The 22,231-nt window shown below is 38.9% G+C and overlaps 1 protein-coding gene across 2 annotated transcripts in view; it reads left to right on the top strand.

Moving 5' to 3' along the window:
- CFTR (CF transmembrane conductance regulator) overlaps positions 1 to 22,231 on the top strand; it is a 142,817-nt gene that overhangs the window by 24,462 nt on the left and 96,124 nt on the right. For both annotated transcript variants that reach the window (XM_070755458.1, XM_070755459.1), the window contains exons 2-5: positions 8,523 to 8,633; positions 13,324 to 13,432; positions 20,280 to 20,495; positions 21,745 to 21,834. In XM_070755458.1, coding sequence (XP_070611559.1) covers positions 8,523 to 8,633; positions 13,324 to 13,432; positions 20,280 to 20,495; positions 21,745 to 21,834 — 526 coding nt within the window. The remainder of the gene's footprint in view (positions 1 to 8,522; positions 8,634 to 13,323; positions 13,433 to 20,279; positions 20,496 to 21,744; positions 21,835 to 22,231) is intronic.

The raw sequence follows: 22,231 nt of genomic DNA, 5'->3' as shown, positions 1-22,231 counted from the left end.
TCAGAGGATAATCAGAACTGCAGAAAAAACAATTACTGCCAATCTGCCTTCCATTTAGGACCTGTATACTGCACGAATCAAAAAGAGAGCTGTGAAAATATTTACATCTCACATCCTGGACGCAAACTGCTTCAACTCCTACCCTCAAAACAACACTATAGAGCACTGCACGCCACAACAACTAGAAGAACAAACTTTTCTTTTATACACATTGAGAGCATATGCACCAAGACAAATTTCTTGTGTTTCCAATTACATTTGGCCAATAAAAAAATTCTATTCTATTCTATAAAACACAGCGCATCATTATGTTTCTTTATTTGAGTACAATTTTGTTCAAGAATAAGTCCATGCCAAAGTCCTATTTATAGTTGAGAATGGATTAGCTGTGTGTCTCTGTGTGTATTCCACTGTAAGTTTTGTTGATCAGGCATGCATGCAGACTACAGCTAGGTTCTACCTTACTTCACCGCCGGTTTGCTTTCTCCTGGGCCGTGTGGGCACACACACATTGCACAGTTCTGAAAACCTAGCTTCTGCACATGCACAGAAGCAAAAATAAGCTTCTGCAGAAGCCAAAAACCAGATGGCAGCACCTATGTCACTGCTAAGAGACCCGGTTTGGGGGTGTGGCCAGCTGACCATTGTTCCCAGTTTGGCCAATGGGGGAAAATTCCTGCTACCGGTTCTATAGAAATGTCCGAACCAGGAGCAACCCACCTCTGATGCAGACATATGTCATTTATATATTATTTTCTTCACTGTAGCTGTACAAAAGGAGTATAAAATAAAATAGAACAACCCTTGATTCAGAAAACAATCTTTATTTTTATTTATTTATATAGTAGATTTTTAAGCCACCCAATTCCTTTCGGACTTTGGGTGGGTTATAAATCTACTAAATCTTTGATTTTCATACTGTTTTCTTAGAATGATACAAGAGTCACCTCATCTTTTCTTTACATATTGGTAAAAAAAAAGTAAAAATGTTAGGGTTTATTGGAAACATTTCCTCCAAATATGATACAAGTAAGGATAATTAGATCTTGCTCCCCTGACCAATAAAAGTGATTCATGGTGTGATATATAGGGTTTTTAGTTGTAGTTTTTAATGTACTGTATTAGATTTGTTTTGTATGCTTTGTTTCTATATTTATTCTGTGAGCTGCCCCGAGTTTTCGGAGAAGGGCGGCATACAAATCTAACTATTATTATTATTATTATTATTATTATTATTATTATTATTATTATTATTATTATTAATTGATAATCATTCTAAAAACTATTGAAATGTTTTAGTCATATTAGTAAAATCAGAATCATTCAGGAGATGTACTAAACTGGAACACTTATGTTTTGCATTACTTCTTTACCTTTTTCTTATCAATGGTAAATGAAATAAATGTTCAAGGTTTCTTATCTCAAAGATAAGATTGCATTTATGAAGAGGAGGTACTGATGCAACTTTTTACCATCCTTAGTTCTTTAAAAAAGCTTCCATATTTTGTACTGTTTTTCTGGCAAGCTTTCTCAGCACTGTACTATCCAACTGGGTAGGGATTGCAAGTCACAGAATTCCCAGCCAAATTGGCATATTAGGAGACTGGTAGATACAGAAAGACCTCTTGTATGTAACAGATAAATAAAGAATTCTCCTCAGTTTTCACAACAATAATGTAGGCATCATTATACAATTAAAAATGCAACTGTCTTGTTGCCTGAGCCTGGCATCATAGGTTGAGAAAGAGAAGGACTGACCCAATGTAACCAAAATGTCTTTCATGCCTAAGGTGGATTTGATAACTCACAGTCTTCTGGTTTCTACCTTGGCAAACAAACAGACTCTGTCATATAGTATCTAGATAGCAAATAGGGGTTTTTTTTGTTTTAACCAAATAATACTCTTTTTTGTGATAATTTAATTGAACACTTTTCATTTCTTAAATGCTTAACCAACAATTTAGGCCTTGCAAATTATTCAGGTTGTTGAGCAAATTCTGGTGAGTTCTGTGGTGATCTGTTGGCAATGAGACAGCACTTTTTAGGATAGTGCTGCTGGATGCTCCGTCCAGATTGGCAAAATCTCTCTGGAGGAAGGAGAGATTACTGCTTATTGAAGACCACAGGAATAGCTGTTTTGTGGTCTGCTGGGAGTGGCTGGAAGTTAAGAGACACCATCAAATTCATACTTGTGATACTATTTTTTAAAGACATAAAGCTCAACTGAGCTTCATTAATTAATCAGTTTCTGGAGCGTTTGTATTGGAATTATTAAGACTCTCTGGATTGGCAAGTTTATTATACCATCAAGTCGTTTGTCTTTCCCTTTGAGAAACAGTTGCAATTTTTATGGATAGAAAACAAGCCCTGGAACTACATTTGATGGGTTAAAATTAAGACTATTAAAAATTCAGGCAAGGAATACAAGATTGACTTTTTTTGACCAAGTTTAAAAGAGAAAATGAGTTGTATCTGGTTTCCCTACTGATAAATAATGGACTTTTGGGTTGTTGGGGTTTTTTTTAGCTAGGAGATGAATTATGTGGTGAGGAGAGCAGATGTGTTTTAAGAAATAGTGGTAAGATCCTAAAACTGCTTTTACTTGTTAGGATGACAAGTTCTTTCAACATTTTTTCTTTGTATTTTTATATTTTTGGTAGTTTGTATTAGTTTGTATTGTTTCTCATTGTAATTCTGGATAAAATATTTTGGGAAAAAAGTGAACTATTCACTGTTCTGCGGCTTCTGAATCCGGAGTTGATCAGGTATGAATGTGATGAATGGAAAGTCCTTCACATGTTCCAAAGGCCAATATAACATGCAAGAGGAGTTCTTACAGTTAGGTGTGGAATAGTGTCTGGAACATTGGGAGGGGGTTGGTGAACATCTTAATTAATTTGTTATGTTGCTATCTGAAATGCATATTACACCTTCAACAAGAGGACTATTATTACGGAATCTATAGAGAATGGATACATTAAACCTTATTTATTCATCCTGTTGGAAAATATCCATCTGCTTCAGTTCCAAGCTGGGAGAAAAGCACTGGAAACAAAAATGGAGGCTGGAAGATGATTGGAAAGTTTTGTGATGAAGCAGAACCACCTTATTAAACTGTTGTTCTAAATGGGTGATTCTGGGCAGCTGACCATATGGAGTTGACATATGGTTTTTTATGCCTTCTCTGAGTTTTGCACTTGAGCATGTTCTTGTGCAAGGACATGCATTCTATTGGCTGTTGTAGGGGCTATGTAGGGGGTCATAGCTGGCTTTTTATAGGTTCTCTGAGCTCCCAGAGTTGAAAATTGAACTGCTGAGATGATGCAGTGAAGACTTGTTTTCGGAAAGGGTGATTTGAATGAGCTCTTGAATGAGGGCTAATCCTAACACTCTACCTTTGTTCAGACTTTGCTGGAGGGGGTAATGGATTACCAAATCTGAATTTTTAAAAGCTGCCCCAGCTTTTCTGTCTCTCTAAAGATTTTTTAAAATTTCTCTTTTAGGGGAAATATTTTATCCTGCTTTTTAAAATTATTCCTCAACATATTCCATTCTTATAGGGGTATGTATGGCTTCCCACAATCCCTTGCAGCCTTTGGCTACTGTTTATATTTTTAAAATCCAAAATCAGGTAATAAATACCTTGCTTTCTTCATTATACAACTTTAAAAGAGAAGCATAATAATAGAAATAAAAACCATGTTATCTTATTTATTTATTTATTAAATTGGTATGCCGCCCCTCTCCGCAGACTCTTACTAAAAGTGTTGCTGTTTGCATTTATATATAAAAATAATCTTGCAATTCTTTTTATATGTACTGTAAATGGAAGGAAAGTCAGATTGCTAAAAATAAAGAGCAGTTTATTATAGACAGGATTAACATAGAACAGATTTAATTTTGAGAAGAGCCACTGTAAACTGCTTATTTACTGTACTTTTAGGCAGTAGTTGTATCAAGATAATGATACCAGATTAAAAATCACCATTTCCACACTCAGACTTCACGAGCAAATGGATGTATTTGAGCCGTCAATTTAATATTTCACTGGTGTAAGTAAAAAATCCAAGGAATCATGTACCATTTTTGAAGCAAGTAGTTTTGGAATCGATGGTATAAAGCAGAGGTGTCAAACTCAATTTCATTGACCTTGGGGAGTGGGAGGATGAGTGGGCATGGCCAGCTCAACATCACTTATTTTCGGCGGGGACAGCCTCCTGCAGTCCTCTGAAAATTAAGCTCTGTTTTTACTGACAGAAGCATTATGGACCAGTCCTCTGCTCTTTGCAGGCCTTGAGTTTGACATACCTGGCATAAAGCAATGAAATTGTGAAACTTGTGGAGCTGGCGGGACTTCTAAAAGCTCTATGCCAGAAGCCTAAAAAGGAAGAAAGAAAAAATAAAGAATGAATGAAATTCTGTTGTTATGCTCAAGGGTTTTGGTTACTTAGTTAATTAGTATCCTATTTTAGTGTAATTGATTTTTATATTGTTTTTTAATTGATATTGAATTTTTAATAATTAATATTTTAGCTAATTTTTTAGAAGGGGTTTAACTAATGAATTATTGGGGTGGGTATGATGACACGTATGAAATGAATGATTGTTATGGGTGGGCTGGGTGGAACTTTGGTATGGATGAAATAAATGGTATGAATGATTTGATTAGCCTACCTGACGCAGGAGAGGCAGGAGGGGAGGGGGCACCGATGTCTGAGGTGGTAGAGGGTCGGAATATTCCAGTCCTGCTGGGGAGAGGCAGATATGGCGGGGGCCACAGAGCTAGCCGTTCCAGGGGAACAAGAGATCGTTGCGTAATAACGATCCCTTGTTCCGGCTCTGTGAACCCAATCCTGGGTGCTGGTGATGAGTGTAATTCTGGCCCTGGGCTCAAGCTGCTGCTACTCAATGCCAGGTCGGTGGTAAATAAAGCTCTCCTCATCCGGGATCTGATCCTGGATGAGGAGGCCGACCTGGCATGTGTTACTGAAACCTGGCTGGGCCCAGAGGGAGGAGTCCCTCTCTCTGAAATTTGCCCAGCCGGGTTTCAGATATGGCATCAGCCTCGACCCCAGGGAAGGGGGGGAGGAGTGGCTATTATAGCCAGGGAGAGCCTTGGCTTGCGTAGACTCGTTGCTCCAGAGATTGCGGGCTGCGAGTCCCTCCTGGTGAAGTTGGACTTAGGGGTCCAGGTGGGCTTGTTTCTCACGTACCTGCCTCCCAGCTGCGTGTCACAAGCCCTGCCTGTGCTACTCGAGGAGGTAGCCGGGTTGGCGGTGGGGTTCCCCAGACTTATTGTCTTGGGGGACTTTAACCTGCCGTCGCTCGGTGAAACCTCTGGACTGGCACAGGAGTTCATGGCCACCATGACAGCCATGGACCTGACCCAAGTAGTACAGGGTCCGACTCATGAGGGGGGGCATGCACCCGACATGGTATTCCTCTCTGAGCAACTGAGTAATGGTCTGAGACTAAGGGGCTTAGAAGTGTTGCCTGTGTCATGGTCAGACCATTTTCTACTGAGGCTTGACTTCCTGGCTCCAATCCTTCCCCGCAGGGAGGCGGAACCGATTAAGCTGTTCCGCCCCAGACGCCTGATGGATCCAGAGGGCTTTCAGAAGGCGCTTGGGGTTATTCCAGATACACTCGTACACAGTTCGGCAGAGTCTCTGGCTGAGGCCTGGAACAAGGCTGCAGCGGAGGCTCTTGACCGAATTGCGCCGTTGCGACCTCTCCGCGGCACTAGACCCCGTAGAGCTCCATGGTTCAACGAGGAGCTCCGGGAGTTGAAATGCCAGAAGAGACGTCTAGAGAAGCGATGGAGGAAGAGTAAGTCCGAATGCGATCGAACACTTGTAAGAGCACATGTTAAGACTTACAAAGTGGCGCTCAAGGCGGCAAGATGCGCGTATCATTCCGCCTTGATTGCATCAGCGGAATCCCGCCCGGCCGCTCTGTTTAGGGTGACCCGCTCCCTTCTTAATCAGGGGGGAGTTGGGGAGCCCTTGCAGAGTAGTGCCGAGGATTTTAACACGTTTTTCGCTGATAAAATCGCTCGGATCCGAGCGGACCTCGACTCCAATTGGAATACAGAGTCGACTGACAACGAGTCAGTTGAGGTGACTGGGGCACGTACTTGTCCACCTGTCTGGGAAGAGTTTGATCTGGTGACACCTGATGAAGTGGACAAGGCCATTGGAGCTGTGAGTTCCGCCACCTGTTTACTGGATCCGTGTCCCTCCTGGCTGGTTTCGGCCAGCAGGGAGGTGACACGGAGCTGGGTCCAGGAGATTGTCAACGCTTCTTTGGGGAGGGGGTCCTTCCCGGATCCCTACAAGGAGGCACTTGTGCGCCCCCTCCTCAAGAAGCCTTCCCTGGACCCAGCCATTCTCAACAACTATCGACCAGTCTCCAACCTTCCCTTTATGGGGAAGGTTGTTGAGAAGGTGGTGGCGCTCCAGCGGTCCTTGGAAGAAGCCGATTATCTAGGTCCTCAGCAGTCAGGATTCAGGCCCGGCTACAGCACGGAAACTGCTTTGGTCGCGCTGATGGATGATCTCTGGCGGGCCCGGGACAGGGGTTTATCCTCTGTCCTGGTGCTTCTTGACCTCTCAGCGGCTTTCGATACCATCGACCATGGTATCCTTCTGCACCGGCTGGAGGGGTTGGGAGTGGGAGGCACTGTCCTTCAGTGGTTCTCTTCCTACCTCTCTGGCCGGTCGCAGTCGGTGTTAGTGGGGGGTCAGAGGTCGACCTCTAGGTTACTCCCTTGTGGGGTGCCTCAGGGGTCGGTCCTCTCCCCCCTACTATTTAATATCTACATGAAACCGCTGGGTGAGATCATCCAAGGGCATGGGGTGAGGTATCATCAGTATGCAGATGATACCCAGCTTTACATCTCCACCCCTTGTCCAGTCGGCGAAGCAGTGGAAGTGATGTGCCGGTGCTTGGAGGCTGTTGGGGTCTGGATGGGTGTCAACAGACTCAAACTCAACCCGGATAAGACGGAGTGGCTGTGGGTTTTGCCTCCCAAGGACAATTCCATCTGTCCATCCATCGCCCTGGGGGGGGAGTCACTAACCCCCTCAGAGAGGGTCCGCAACTTGGGCGTCCTCCTCGATCCACAGCTCACATTAGAGAAACATCTTTCAGCTGTGGCGAGGGGGGCGTTTGCCCAGGTTCGTCTGGTGCACCAGTTGCGGCCCTATTTGGACCGGGAGTCACTGCTCACAGTCACTCATGCCCTCATCACCTCGAGGCTCGACTACTGTAACGCTCTCTACATGGGACTACCTTTGAAAAGTGTTCGGAAACTTCAGATCGTGCAGAATGCAGCTGCGAGAGCAATCATGGGCTTTCCTAAATATGCCCATGTCACACCAACACTCCGCAGTCTGCATTGGTTGCCGATCAGTTTCCGGTCACAATTCAAAGTGTTGGTTATGACCTATAAAGCCCTTCATGGCACCGGACCAGAATATCTCCGGGACCGCCTTCTGCCACACGAATCCCAGCGACCAGTTAGGTCCCACAGAGTTGGCCTTCTCCGGGTCCCGTCAACTAAACAATGTCGTTTGGCGGGACCCAGGGGAAGAGCCTTCTCTGTGGCGGCCCCGACCCTTTGGAATCAACTCCCCACAGATATCAGAGTTGCCCCCACCCTCCTAGCCTTTCGTAAGCTCCTTAAAACCCACCTCTGTCGTCAGGCATGGGGAAATTGACATGTTTCTTCCCCCTAGGCTTATAAAATTTGTGTATGGTATGCTAGTGTGTATGATTGGTTTTTAACTTGTGGTGTTCTTAAAATTAATTTTAATATTGGATTTGTCTTGTATTGCTGTTGCTGTGAGCCGCCCCGAGTCTGCGGAGAGGGGCGGCATACAAATCTGATTAAACTTAAACTTAAACTTAAACTTAAACTACTCAAAATATATTAATAAGTATTGTGAGGGAACCAGGAAGTCTAGGAAATTGTTTTTTCATGGCAATTCCATTATTTAAGTATGCTTCATTATAGCATATGAATCAGGTTCAAAAGGCAATAAGGCATCATATGGTTCCTAATGGTATTTATTTTAAAAAAGTGTGCTCTATTTTTAACTGTTAAGAAATGAGCCTATGTTGTAATCATGCTTTATAAATGTTTGTAGTTAGTTTAAGCTTATTGATCCAAATAATATTTACAGATATATTCAGGATCTTGGATGCATTCAGTGCTATTTTAAGTTTATTTTTTTCTCCTAACATTTCACAAATTTAAATGTTCACTAGTTTGAAAATTATATTGATCATATGACATCAATAATTTATAGATTCCCCTTGAGCACTTGCAACAAATTATGCAAGGTTTGTTCTGAAACTTAATATTTATTTATTTACTACACCAACATGCATATGCAATCAGCATGATCCTAAAGGGCTGGCAGAAGCTAAAAAAATAATAGAAAACTAAAAACCAACTTATACGCCATATGTTATATAGATTTGTAGATTAATTTTAAAGCACTTGTATTATTTTTCAGATGGACAAAGCCTATTTTGCAAAAGGGCTATAGACAACGCCTGGAATTATCAGATATTTATCAAATCCCTGCTGCAGATTCTGCTGATAATCTGTCTGAAAAATTAGAAAGGTATATATTTGGAAGTGTAAAATGTAAAATGTTATTTATCTGCCAATTATTATTTTCTCCTACTTTTCTCTTGAATATTCTACATGGCATATGTTAATGGTCTTTTATTTCATTTTCAGAAATATAATTCTGTAAAGGTGATTGGCCTATTTTCCTCAATAAATTCTGGAGCGGAGTGGAATTTATAAATAGCTTTTCCTCAATTCAGGTTCAAGGCCCTGTTTGTTTATTACCTTTAATACAAATTGCATTGTAGTCAGGCAGATATCATAATTGTTATAGTGCTGATTTCAAAATTATTAACGTACAGTACAATCCTTTTTTTATGTCCGTGTCTCTTCAAGTCAATCTTGACTCCAGTTGACTGCTTGGTAAGTCCCTGTTGTTTTCTTGGCAAGGTTTTTCAGAAGTGGCCTGCTTCCTAGGACTGACAGAAAGTGACTGTGACCAAAGTGACCAAAGTCATCTAGTTAGCTTTGTGCCTAAGACCTAGAATGCAAGTCTACCACCTGATGCCTTAATTAACCACTACACCAAACTGATTCTCTACTAAACAGTATTATATCGGGAATATGTTCAAATTTAAATCTTGCTCAGAGATTAATACTTGGATTACAGCATTAGTTCTTTAATGCATATTTTCAAGTAAACAATCATTCAATGGTTAAATTTTGTTCAAGGTTGGTATATGAATGAATCTTGTGGTTTATAATCTATTATTACAAGTTTTTAAAAAATGCTTCTAAAATCTGTTTAAAAACAAATTTGGTACATACCCAAGAACCAGACTAGACAATATGGAAAAGGAACCAAATTGCATTAATAAATCTAAGATCAGTAGGTCTGACCTCTTTAATTCTGATTAAAACACATTATTATAACTAATGACTCTAAGATAAATACAAATAATATTTATTCAGCATAGATTTTTTTACTTTGTATTTCTGCTAATTAAATAGGAAACTTTCTCTGCTTCAGGGTAAAATAATAAGTAAATTAATAAATAATTAATTATGGAAAAATATTACATTGCATCTTAGATACTTAAAATTTATATACAGTAATACCTCATCTTACGAACTTAATTGGTGCCGGGAGGAGGTTCATAAGGTGAAAAGTTCGTAAGACGAAACATTGTTTCCCATAGGAATCAATGGAAAAGCGATTAATGCATGCAAGCCCAAAACTCAGAAACCCGGAAGCCGGCTGCCACCACCGAAGGAGGCTTGAGTCTCCCGATCCTCCCCGCCCCTTTGCCATGCATGTCATCCTGGGTGAAGCGTGGGGGGAGGGAGTCAGGAAGGTCCTCCTGCTCCACCCCCCCCAGCTGAAAACACAACGGAGGCCTGCGGCTGCCAGTGGCTTGAGCCTCCCTTTGCCCCATGCTGCTTCGCCCTGCCTGTTGTCCTGGGCGAAGTGCTGAGGGGAGGGAGTTAGGAAGGTCCTCCTGCTCCCCCCCAGCCGAAAACACAAAGGAAGTCTGCCGCCGCCCGCTTGAGCCAGGATGACAGGCAGGGCAAAGCGGCATGGAGCAATGGGAAGCTGAAGGCGCCGGCGGTTTCAGCCTCCCTTTGCCCCACGCTGCTTCGCCATGCCTGTTGTCCTGGGTGAAGTGCTGGGGGGAGGGAGTTAGGAAGGTCTTCCTGCTCCCCCCCCAGCCAAAAATACAAAGGTGGTCTGCCGCCGCCCGCGGAGCAATGGGAAGCTGAACCCGCCGACGGTTTCAGCCTCCCTTTGCCCCACGCCACTTCGCCCTGCCTGTCATCCTGGCTCAAGCGGGCGGCGGCAGACCGTCTTTGTGTTTTTTGTTGGGGGGGAGCAGGAAGACCTTCCTAACTCCCTCCCCGCAGCACTTTGCCCAGGACAACAAGCAGGGTGAAGCAGTGTGGGGCAAAACTGCCCGCAGAGCAATGGAAAGCTGAAGCTGCCGGTGGTTTCAGCCTCCCTTTCCCCCACGCTGCTTCGCCCTGCCTGTTGTCCTGGGCGAAGTGCTGGGGGGAGATGACAGCCAGGCAGCGGGGCTTCTCAGCGGCCTCCCGAACCTGAACTTTTGCCGAACTTCCGGGTTCGGCATTTGGGAGGCCGTCGAGAAGCCCCGCCGTCCAGCTGTCACCTTTTGAAACAGCCGGGGGGCTTCTCGGCGGCCTCCCAAATGCCAAACCCGGAAGTTCAGGTTTGGCGTTTGGGTTCAGGATGACACTGAGAAGCCCCGCGGCTGTTTCAAAAAGCGACAGCCGGGCGGCAGGGTTTCTCAGCGGCGGCGGCAGGTTCATAAGACGGAAAACGTTCGTAAGATGAGGCAAAAAAATTCTGAACCCCGGGTTCGTATCTCGGGTTGTTCATATGGCGGGGCGTTCGTATCATGAGGTACCACTGTAATTTTATAAATTTCCTATATAAAGTTTATTTATGTTATGCTACTCATTCAATGGAAGTTGAATAAAGAGTCATTTTGATCACAATCAGAACATCCTGGATTCTTGTAATTACATTAGTCAGAGAACTGGAGTTGGATTACCAAATGAACTACTTGTTTGGTGGAGATTTGATGTTCAACTAAAAACATTTGTCTCATTCAAAAAAGATTTCACAGGTTTCCCAAAGAGTGGAAATTTTTAATATCAGATCGTTTCCTGGTTAGTTACTTTACTTTATCATTTCCTGGTTAGTTACTTTATTTACTTGAAACAATGAATATACATTGAGAAGCATGATGCTTTTGGCATGAAAAGGACTGATGCATTAAGGAAATACACTTTAGAGATTTTTGTTTTGCACCAGAGCCTAACACCAACCTGCCTACCTCCTCGAATAGCGCAGACATGGCTGTTGACATGCAGCTGGGAGGCAGGTATGTAAGCAACAAGCCCACCTGAACCCCTAGATCCAACCTCACAAAGAGGGACTCACAACCCACTATCTCAGGATAGTTGGCTTAAGGTCTTGGCTATAATAGCCACTCCTCCTTCCTTCCCTAGGGTCGTTGCTGGTGCCACACCTGAAACCCGGCTGGGCACATTTCAGAGAGAGGAACCCCTCCCTCTAGGCCCAGTGAGGTCTCAATCACACATGCCAGATCAGCCGCCTCATCCAGGAGGAAATCCTGGATGAGGGGAGCTTTATTTACAACCAATCGGGCATTAAGCAGAAACAGACTGAGTCCAGAGTTTGGAATTTTCTTGTCACCGACACCCCAGGCTGAGCTCATGGGGCTGGAACAAGGGATTGCTTTCAAGCAGCGAATTCTTGTTCCTCGAGAATGGCTTACCCGATGTCTCCAACCATATCTGCCTCTCCCCAGCAAGACCGGAATATTCTGGCCCTCTGCCACCCCAGAGATGGGCTCCCCCACTCCTTCTGCCTCCAGACCACCAGGCAAGCTGGTCCTTCCATTTATCTCACTGGTCCCAAACATCCTCTCCATCCATTCATATTCACTCATCCATCATTAAAATTAACCCCCTTAATTTAATTAAGAACAAGAATTTATATTTAAACCAATGAATAATACCCCATCACAGTCACCCTCACTAACTATTTTGATACATATGCTTAACCAGTCACACCCCCACACAATAAAATAATAATAATTTAACTAGGTCCAGGTTTAAAAAACATACTGTCCAGTCCAGTCCTGCCAGATTCAGGCCCAGCTACAGCACAGAAACCACTCAGATCCGGATGGACCTTGACTCCAATTGAAATGCAGTGTCAGCTAGCAACGAGCACACAACAGATACAAACTTAAAGTAAACCGCTCTAAACTCGACTGCAGGAAATACGACTTTAGTAGCCGAATGGTTGATGCATGGAATTCACTACAAGATTCTGTAGTATCATCACCTAAGCCCCAAAACTTTACCCTTAGACTTAGTGGATACTGTTGACCTCTCCCGATTCCTAAGAGGTTAGTAAGGGCATGCATTAAGTGCACTAGAGTGTCTTCCGTCCCCTGTCCTAATGTTTCTCTTTTACTAGTATCATGTAGATAATTATTGTTATATCTTTGTATACCACCAATACATACTAGACAAAACAAAACAAATAAATAAAATATTAAAAAAATTAAAAATAAAATATCAGTTGCTTTTTGGTGTTACTTAATTTCCACATTCAGTGTAGTAAAGAAGTAACCAAATTCTATTTTGATTGAAAATTTTATCAGTATCTAAATGTGATTACTTTATATTCCAAAATAATTGTATCATCTGTTAAAACTGATTCTAAAAATGCATCATTCAGGGTTGCATTACACGGGTTTTCACTGTTAGCTGACAGGCTTTATTAAAAACAAAACAAAACAGAATTGAATTGTCTTTTTTCCTTTTCTTTCCCTTGGAACTGGAAGCAATCCAAAACCTTTATTTGCCTATTATTTGTTTAGTGGTCTGAAGAAGTACAACAGGTTTCTTTAAAACATACACTGTGACCTTTTTAATGAATTAACTTTCTGCAGAATGATGTGTAACGATCTATTTCCATTGCCAAATATTTAACTGAGCTACACTTGAACTTTTATTGAGCTATCATGTCACAGAGAGATTAGGTCCTTGGGGTCTTTGCAAAGCTTTGAATTCAATAGATTCCTTAACTAAATCTCCTTGGATATCCTTGGGTGAAATGAACTATGCTTGGGCCAAAGAATGGTTTATTTGGCCACATAATTCAGTGTTCTTTTTTTATTCATCAGAGAATGGGACAGAGAATTGGCTTCAAAGAAAAAACCCAAACTCATTAATGCTCTTAGACGGTGTTTCTTCTGGAAATTTATGATGTATGGAATAATACTATATTTAGGGGTAAGTTTCTTTTTATTTCAGTTAACATATTGCAGTATTGTATCCTTTTGTAATATGCATAAGAAATTGTAAGCAATGTATTTGTCTATGAAGATTTTCAGTAATGATTATCCCAAAGGTGCTACAAAGGTATAAATCTTTGTATTCCCCATCATCCAATCAGAGCTGAAGAAGGTTGTTGGATGAGAAATGAAATATCATCAAAGAAAAAGAAGAAAGTCTAGTTATCTCTTTAAAAAGCTCTTTTGGGACAAGCCGTGTGTTGTTTGTGCAACAGGATCAAATCTGCCTCAATGAAAATCAAATGAAGTAAAACACTGAAATAATGAATTATATTAAAATATGTTTATTAATACATTTCCTAAATATAAATATTTTAATTGGATATTTTTCAATTTTTAAATCAAATCAGCATGAAAATAGCATGAAATCAGCATGAAAACAGGCTTGGAATAGAATTATTTTCATTGGTCAAGTGTGATTGGACACACAAGGAATTTGTCTTTGGTGCATATACTCTCAGAGTACATAAAAGAAAATGTAGATTTGTCAAGAATCATGAGATAAAACACTTAATGATTGTCATAGAGATAAAATAAGCAATAAAGAAACAATCAATATTAATAAAAATCTTAAGGATACAAGCAATGAGTTACAGTCATACAGTCATAAATGAGAGGAAATGGCTGATCGGAATGATGAGAAAAAACTAATAATGATAACAGTGCAGACTTAGTAAATAGTTTGTCAGTGTTGAGGGAATTATTTGTTTAGCAGTGTGATAGCGTTCGGGAAAAAACTGTTCTTGTGTCTAGTTGTCTTGGTGTGCAGTGCTCTGTAGCGACTTTTTAAGGGTAGGAGTTGACACAGCTTATGTCCAGAATGCGAAGGGTCAGTAAATATTTTCACAGCTCTCTTTTTGACTTGTGCAGTATACAAGTCATCAATGGAAGGCAGGTTGGCAACAATTGTTTTTTCTGCAGTTCTAATTATCCTCTGAAGTCTGTGTCAGTCTTGTTGGGTTGTAGAACCAAGCCAGACAGTTATAGAGGTGCAGATGACAAACTCAATGATTTCTCTGTAGAACTGTATCAGCAGCTCCTTGGGCAGTTTGAGCTTCCTGAGTTGGTGCAGAAAGAACATTCTTTGTTGTGCTTTTTTGATGATGTTTTTGATTTTAGTTTTAGGTCTTGAGATATTATAGAAATTTGAAGGTCTCTATTATTGATACTGTGTTGTCTAGTATTGATACTATGTTGTCTAGTGGAAGGATGGGAGGGTTTATCCTAAAGTCTACCACCATTTCTAAGGTTTTGAGTGTGAATAATAATGTACAGTAGAAAATTACTGTCATACTTGTCACCTGAGATAAAAGAGAAAATGTGCATGCATAAATTTAAGCCATTTTTAATTGGAAGTGTGGAATACCAAATTTTGTGGAATTTCAAATATCCATTAGTCCTAGACAGAATATTGAAGTTCCAGGATATTGGAAACTGTAATCCTATATTTGGAAGGCTACAAATTTTCTTTTCCTTCTTATAAAATATTAAGAATAAATTAATTATTTTCTGATATTTTTTACAGTAATCTTTCAGAGATGTATTTTTCTATGATACACTAGAAGGTAGGGTTCTAAGAGCAATTATTAATATTTTAATCCTTGCCATAAAATAATTTCATAATAATATTTTTATCAAATTTATATACCCATTAAATGACAAGGTAAGGTGTGTTTTTTTTAAAAAAAAATCTTTAGGAAATTTACTGGAACTTAATTATACATATACTTTATAATTAATTTGTTCCTCGATCCAATTTCTTCATATTTAGTGGAGATCCATATTGTTTAGATAGACCAGTATTAGCATCTGTATACCCCATATACATACCTTATTTTTTGTCTGACATTTGTGGGATGGAGAGGAAAAATCCCACGGGAAACAGATGCTAGGTAGGTAGGTAAGTAGTCATGTAAGTAGATAGATAGATAGATGGATGGATGGATGGATGGATGGATGGATGGATAGGTGGATGGATGGATAGATAGATAGATAGATAGATAGATAGATAGATAGATAGATAGATAGATAGATTAGATAGCAGTGAATAAAGAAAGGTTTTTTTGGTACTGTTAAAATGTGATTCTAGAACTACGTAAACATTGTACTTTTTATTTGCTTCAGAATTCAAATATATAAACTGATATATGAAAAGATGAGTCAGAATTTTTTAAACAAACTTCCATGTTTGTTGACAATATTCTTTAAAAATATTGAGGCATGCTAGAGTGGAATTTACTTTCCTGAATTAGAATTACGTATTTTCCAATTTAAGTCAGAAGGTTCAAAAAGATTTCTTTTCACCAAACTAAAGTTGTTTCTCACTTGTATTGTAGTGCAATGCAGCAGTGTGGATAATAATAATTTCTTAAACTGACATGCTTAATTTGATCCATTATTTGGCTAGTTGTACAGTATGAATTATCCTATGCTGCCAGTATTGTTATCTTTCACAAGTATAATGAGAATATAGCAAAGGCTAATAATGCCAGGTGTGTCTACAAAAGATTATCAAAGGTAGTTAGAAATTGCAATACACATTTTATATTCAGACTTTGCACTTTTGCAAAAAAATCTTTAACTAAAACAACCAATAGTTTTGCTAGGTGGATATCCTGGAGAGCTTGATTTCATCTTGTCCCTATCGCTTGCTGTCTTGCAAATAGTACAGAAATTCTGTTTTTCAGATCATAAGAAAAGCAAGTATTAATACTATTATTTAGAAACAGTACAACGTTTCTTTGTTAATCGTTAAAGTATATTATGTGTAGCCTTTTCTTGTTCATTGTTGTAAAAAATCTATAAATCACTTTGTAACAATAATCTGAAAACACATTGCTATCTTTTTATGATATACATAACAAACAGTAGTAAAATGCAAATTATAGTTCTAGACATTGGCTATAACTAGAAAATACAAGGGCAGAAGCATAGAGATTTGGTTTTTTTTTAATACCACTGAAGAGGGAGTTAAGGATTCGGAGAATTTTATTACATTCTCTAGCATCATTAAGTTATGTTATGTGATTTGACTCCAACTGGAAGTTTTACCAATAGTGTTCCATTTAAAGTTAATTTCAGTCTTATTAAGATTCTTTTCATACCTGTAATTTCCTTACTCGTTTATGGCCACAGTGTTTCAATTAATTTTTGTAATCCCTATGCCATCCTGCCCTTTGTAGCTTCTGATCTGATGATAACTTCTATACAAGTCACAATGTTTTGTGATTCTGTTTAGTTCTGAAAAATGTTCTTTCCATTGTCCAACTTTGAGTTTTAGTCACTAACTTTTTATTTTTGTTCTTTAACATTCTCATTGCATAGATATCCATATTGTATATAAAAACAGGTTTTATTGTAGGCTTTATCCTAAACGTGGATGCATTGACACACCTGCCCAATTCTTTTTTTAATTGTTCTTTTATAAATATTCCTCCTTGTGTACTAAAAACATTGCTCTGTTGGTCAAACATAAGTTTGTTCTGTTTGTCTTTTTCTAAAATTATATGTAATCATGAAAAACAATGTGAGTACTTAAACAGGAGCTATGTGATTCAGAGTATCAGTTTCAGTTCATTTCTGAAAAAAACACATATTAATACCAGGATTTTCCTGCTGACTCATTAGGAAATAACTACACAAGCTAAAATATACTGGAAGATGATCGAGAAAATATTAAAAGAAATAGTAAAGCAAGATATAGACAATACCCCGGAATTCTACTTATTAGGAGTTACCAATCAGACTTACAAGAAAGAAATTCTTTACTTAATTATACACATATTAACTGCGGCTAGAATAATATATGCGCAAAATTGGAAGGGGGAGGAAATCCCCAAGGAAGAAGAAGTTATAGTTAAAATATTAGATTGCGCTGAAATGGACATGATGACAAGACGATTAAATGATCAAGAAGATACTAAATTTTATGAAACATGGAACAATGTTTATAAATGGATAGATAAGAAAAAATAAGATATATACATTTATTTTTAGTTAATTTTTTGTATTTGTTTTTACCTAGGTGATAACAATATTAATATTAGTTTAAATGTATTTTTTGATGATTATGATATAGTAGTTTATGTATAAGTAACATATTAAGAATTTTGGTCTATATACGTATAGTAGTTGAAATTAGTTTAAATGTTTTGTTTGATGAATATGATATATTAGTATAGTAGTTAAGATTACATTAAAGGTATTTTTTGATGACTATGCTATATTAGTTTACGTATAAGCAACATATTAAGAATTTTACCTAATATTTACATTGTACTTAAGATTTGTAAAACCTTAACCCAAAATTACTAGACCTTTTAACATTTAACATATATTCAATTATGTATTCTTTTTCTGTACTTGAATCTATACTTTCAAAAGAAGCGGGGGAAATACACCCCCACTTTATGTTTAATGTTTGTATGTGTGTCTGTTTATTTTATGAAAATTAATTTAAAAAAAATTGAAAAAAAAAAAAGGAAATAACTACACATAATAGTAATAATAAATCAATTTACAATGTGTGTCAATGCATCCATGTTTAGGATAAAGCCTACAATAAAACCTGTTTTTATATACAATATGGATATCTATGCCATGAGAATGTTAAAGAACAAAAATTAAAAGTTAGCGACTGACTCATTAGGAAATAACTACACATAATAGTAATAATAAATCAATTTACAATGTTGACCTCGGGTTATTTAAGGGACAATAAACAAAGGGTACTGTAATCTCACGTGGTTTATCTCCTGATGGCATTCTTCCAATGTATTTTTAACAAAATAAATTGTATGCTATATGATAATTTCATATAAATTACCTAAACTTTCATCTTGGAACTATAAACATTGTTTAATGAAAAATTTATTAGTAAGATTTGCCATCCATTAGTATATTGTAATAATGCTAAAGAATGTATAAAAGGTGGCATTTTCCCATTTGTTTCACTCTTCATTTGAATACAGTGTTCCCTCGATTTTCGCGGGGGTTACGTTCCAAGACCTCCCGCGAAAGTCGATTTTCCGCGAAGTAGCGGTGCGGAAGTAAAAACACCATCTGTGCATGCGCACCCTTTTTCCAAGACCGCGCAAGGGCTTGAAGTTGGGGGCGGGGAGCGACGAAAGTGTGGAGGCCGGCAAAGATTGTTTTGAATGTCGGCTGCCCCCGCCCGCCCAGCATCTTCGGCCCCCTCGCCGCTACCGCCCGCCTGCCCGATCCACCTCTCTCACCGGCTTTCTTGGGACACGGGTCCTCCTGCAGCAGCGCTGGTGGCTACGGCTTCTCATCCTCCTCATTCGTCCGGTAGCCAGTCTGAGCGCTTTGAGAATGCCTGCCTCGCCCCTCTCACAGTCCCTTAGCTGAGAGCGCTTTCATCCCAGCTATCAGCGAGGGGGCTGCAGGATAGGCGGGGCAGGCATTCTCACAGAGAGGGAGAGAGAGAGAGGGAGAAAGAGAGAGAGAGCAAGAGGGGGAAGAGTGGAAGGTAGAGAGAGAAAAAAATGATAGAAAAAGGGAGAAAAAAAGAGAAATGAGAAAATGATTGAAGCAGAGAATGACAGGAAAGAAAGAGAAAGAGAGAGAGAAGTGACTCTTGGTGATGACGTATGATGTCATCGGGTGGGAAAAACCGTGGTATAGAAAAAAAAACCCGCGGAGTATTTTTTAATTAATATTTTTTGAAAAATCGTGGTATAGCCGTTTCGCAAAGTTTGAACCCGCGAAAATCGAGGGAACACTGTATTGGCAACCTTCAGTCTTGAAAGACTATGGTATTGTGCTCTGGAAAGAGCCTCTAGTGCAGCTAAAAAGGCCAATCCAAGAGTGGCAATCCCTTCCATTCTGTCCCCTGCCTGGCCTCCAGATTTCGCTGGTTCTGGGACTGTCTCTTTGCCTCAACCTGCTGAACAAGTACCATATTTTTCAGAGTATAAGATGCACTGGAGTATAAAACGCACCTTAGTTTTTTGGGAGGAGAAATAGGGAAAAGAATCTGCTTACCATATATTCATCTGGCTAGCATCCTTAGACTGGTCAGTTTCAACACATTATTTTATCCTCTAGTTAGGGCTTTAAAAAACCTTCTTTGGAGAAAGGCCTTGCAAGCCAGTAAGAACTGGGAACATTGTTAGAACATGGTTAGGGCTGGAAAGAAACTTTCAGAGCAAGTTAGAGGAACAACCCCCCCCCCCCTGCAAAGACAGGGCTTGGAAAACATTCTTAGCAGAAAGTAACAATGAAAGAGCTTGCAAGTGGTAAGAGCTGGGAACATCATTAGCACCTGGAAAGAAACTTAATTGGACCAAGTTAGAGTAATGAAAAAACTCTGCAAGGACTTTTTGGGCTTGGATAACATTCTTTGCAGACAGTAACAATGAAAGAACCTGCAAGATAGAAGCTGGGAAGATTGTTAGCACCTAGTTAGGGCTGGAGGGGGGAAGCTTCAAAAAAAAGCTGCATTCAGCGTATAAGACGCACCTGAAATTTCAGCCACTTTTAGGGAGGAAAAATGTGCGTCTTATACTCCAAAATTACAGTATCTCCTCGAAATGGAGAAGACCATGCTGTGTCTTTAGCCTCTAAGCTGAACAATCAGAGGTCAAGGTTTCCAAGCTGTTAATGTTCATTCCCAAAGCCTTTAAATCCCTCTTACAGATATCCTTATATCGTAGCTGTGGTCTTCCTCTGGGGTGATTTTCCTGCACTAATTCACCATATAGGAGATGTATATGTATTATCTATTAAAAAAACTGACAAAAATATCTGACTTTTTTTAACCACAGGAAGTTACTAAATCCGTGCAGCCTCTTTTACTGGGAAGAATAATTGCTTCTTACGATCCTTCTAATTCACTCGAAAGATCAATAGCCTACTATTTAGCCATAGGACTTTGTCTTCTCTTCATTGTACGAATGTTGCTTCTCCACCCAGCAATATTTGGCCTTCATCACATTGGAATGCAAATAAGGATAGCCATGTTTAGTTTAATTTATAAAAAGGTATGTTTCCTATTTTAGTTAAATGAAATTCAAGGGTAATTAAACTGCACAGGACAGTGATGGCAAACCTTTTTTCCCTCGGGTGCCAAAAGCATGTGTTCTATCACGCATATGTGAGTACTCACACCCATAATTCAATGCCTGGGACGGTGAAACCATTCCAGTAATGAAAGCAAGAAGAATTTCTTTTTTGATGGTCTACATTTAGTTTATTGTGTAATATTAGCAGAGGGTTAATTGATATTTCTTTGAAACCAGCAGTAACAGAGAAAATGAGAGTAAAAATATGAGTAGTTACCTAAGCTGCATGAACCATCATCCAATTTTCCTAGTTGTGAGTAGAAGGAAGCCTTAATGGAGCAATAAGGACTAATTTTGCCTTTTCAATGAGAGAATTTGAATACACTAGGAAAGAAGGTAGCTAATGAGCCAAGAATGACAAAATTAATTTACAATTACATATAAGCTATCCTAATTAACAAACCTAAAACAAAAAATATCACTATATTTGTATAGAGATAAATTCAATGAAGTGTGAAAAGAATTTGGAATTAAAATAAAAACAGGGTTTCCAATCTAATTGTTGCATCTACTATAAATCTATTATTTACTTATTTATTTTAAAATCTAAATATTCCTTTCCCATTAATGGTCCTTAAATGGATGTACAATAAATAATAATGCAGTTAATTTACAATTACAAGCACAACATATACATTTCAATAATTTGGAACTAAAAAATGGCTTCAGTTTACTCTCCAAATAACAGAAAAGTATAGTTTAAAAAGAAGATGAATTTAGTTTGGCAGTGCAAATCAGAGTTCATCCCTTCAGATGAGTGAAAAATAGGGGTAGGATATTTGTGAGTCTGATACTTTATATACACATACATTTAACTGTACTTCAAGAATGCTTAATGGTTTTGTAAAGAACAAGTTCCAACAAAATAGCTTTTATTTCATTCCCAGATTATAAAGCCACCTAACTTTAGGTGGCCTGATATGATGTTGAAATGTTGTGAACCTCATAGTATTCATGATTTGTAGTTCTTATGTGGTGATTGGTGATGATACAATCAGGCTCCATTCAAAACGTTTTATAGAGTAAACCCTTCTGAATATTTGTATTTATGAGTAATCATGTAGTAGATGGGGGGGAAAGTGTGTTTGTAATAAAACATAAAAATTATATTGCACAGACAATGTTATCATTCTCTGATATTTTTATTTCTGTTTGTCCTGTTTTACAGATTTTAAAACTGTCAAGCAGAGTTCTAGATAACATAAGTACTGGACAACTTGTTAGCCTCCTTTCGAACAATCTGAACAAATTTGATGAAGTATGTTGGCAATGATGGGTTTATTACATTTCTTTGAAAGAGAAGGAATTGGTTCCAATCCATTATAATGTGCTTAACACTACTGGAATTAAAATAAATTGTTTGCTGTGGATAGGGGTATCAGTGAATAGTCCTAAGCAAATTCTAAAAAGCAGAACAAAATAACAATCAAAAGAGAAAAAAACAACGGATGGTATTATGTATGTTAACAACATCACACTTGCCTGAATTTTTGGATCCAAGTTATCTATTTATTCTTGCTATTTGAAGTGGCTTCTTAAGATGTTAATAAACACTGAGAATAGGATATATAATACTAAATCTATAACATTTATCTCTTTTGGATGTGTTTTTTGTCTTTATATATTTTCCTATTTTAGTGTTGATTTAGTTTTTA

The sequence above is a fragment of the Erythrolamprus reginae genome, chromosome 6, assembly GCF_031021105.1.
Source record: "Erythrolamprus reginae isolate rEryReg1 chromosome 6, rEryReg1.hap1, whole genome shotgun sequence".
Taxonomy (NCBI): domain Eukaryota; kingdom Metazoa; phylum Chordata; class Lepidosauria; order Squamata; family Dipsadidae; genus Erythrolamprus; species Erythrolamprus reginae.
This window is presented reverse-complemented; position numbering and strand designations above follow the sequence as displayed.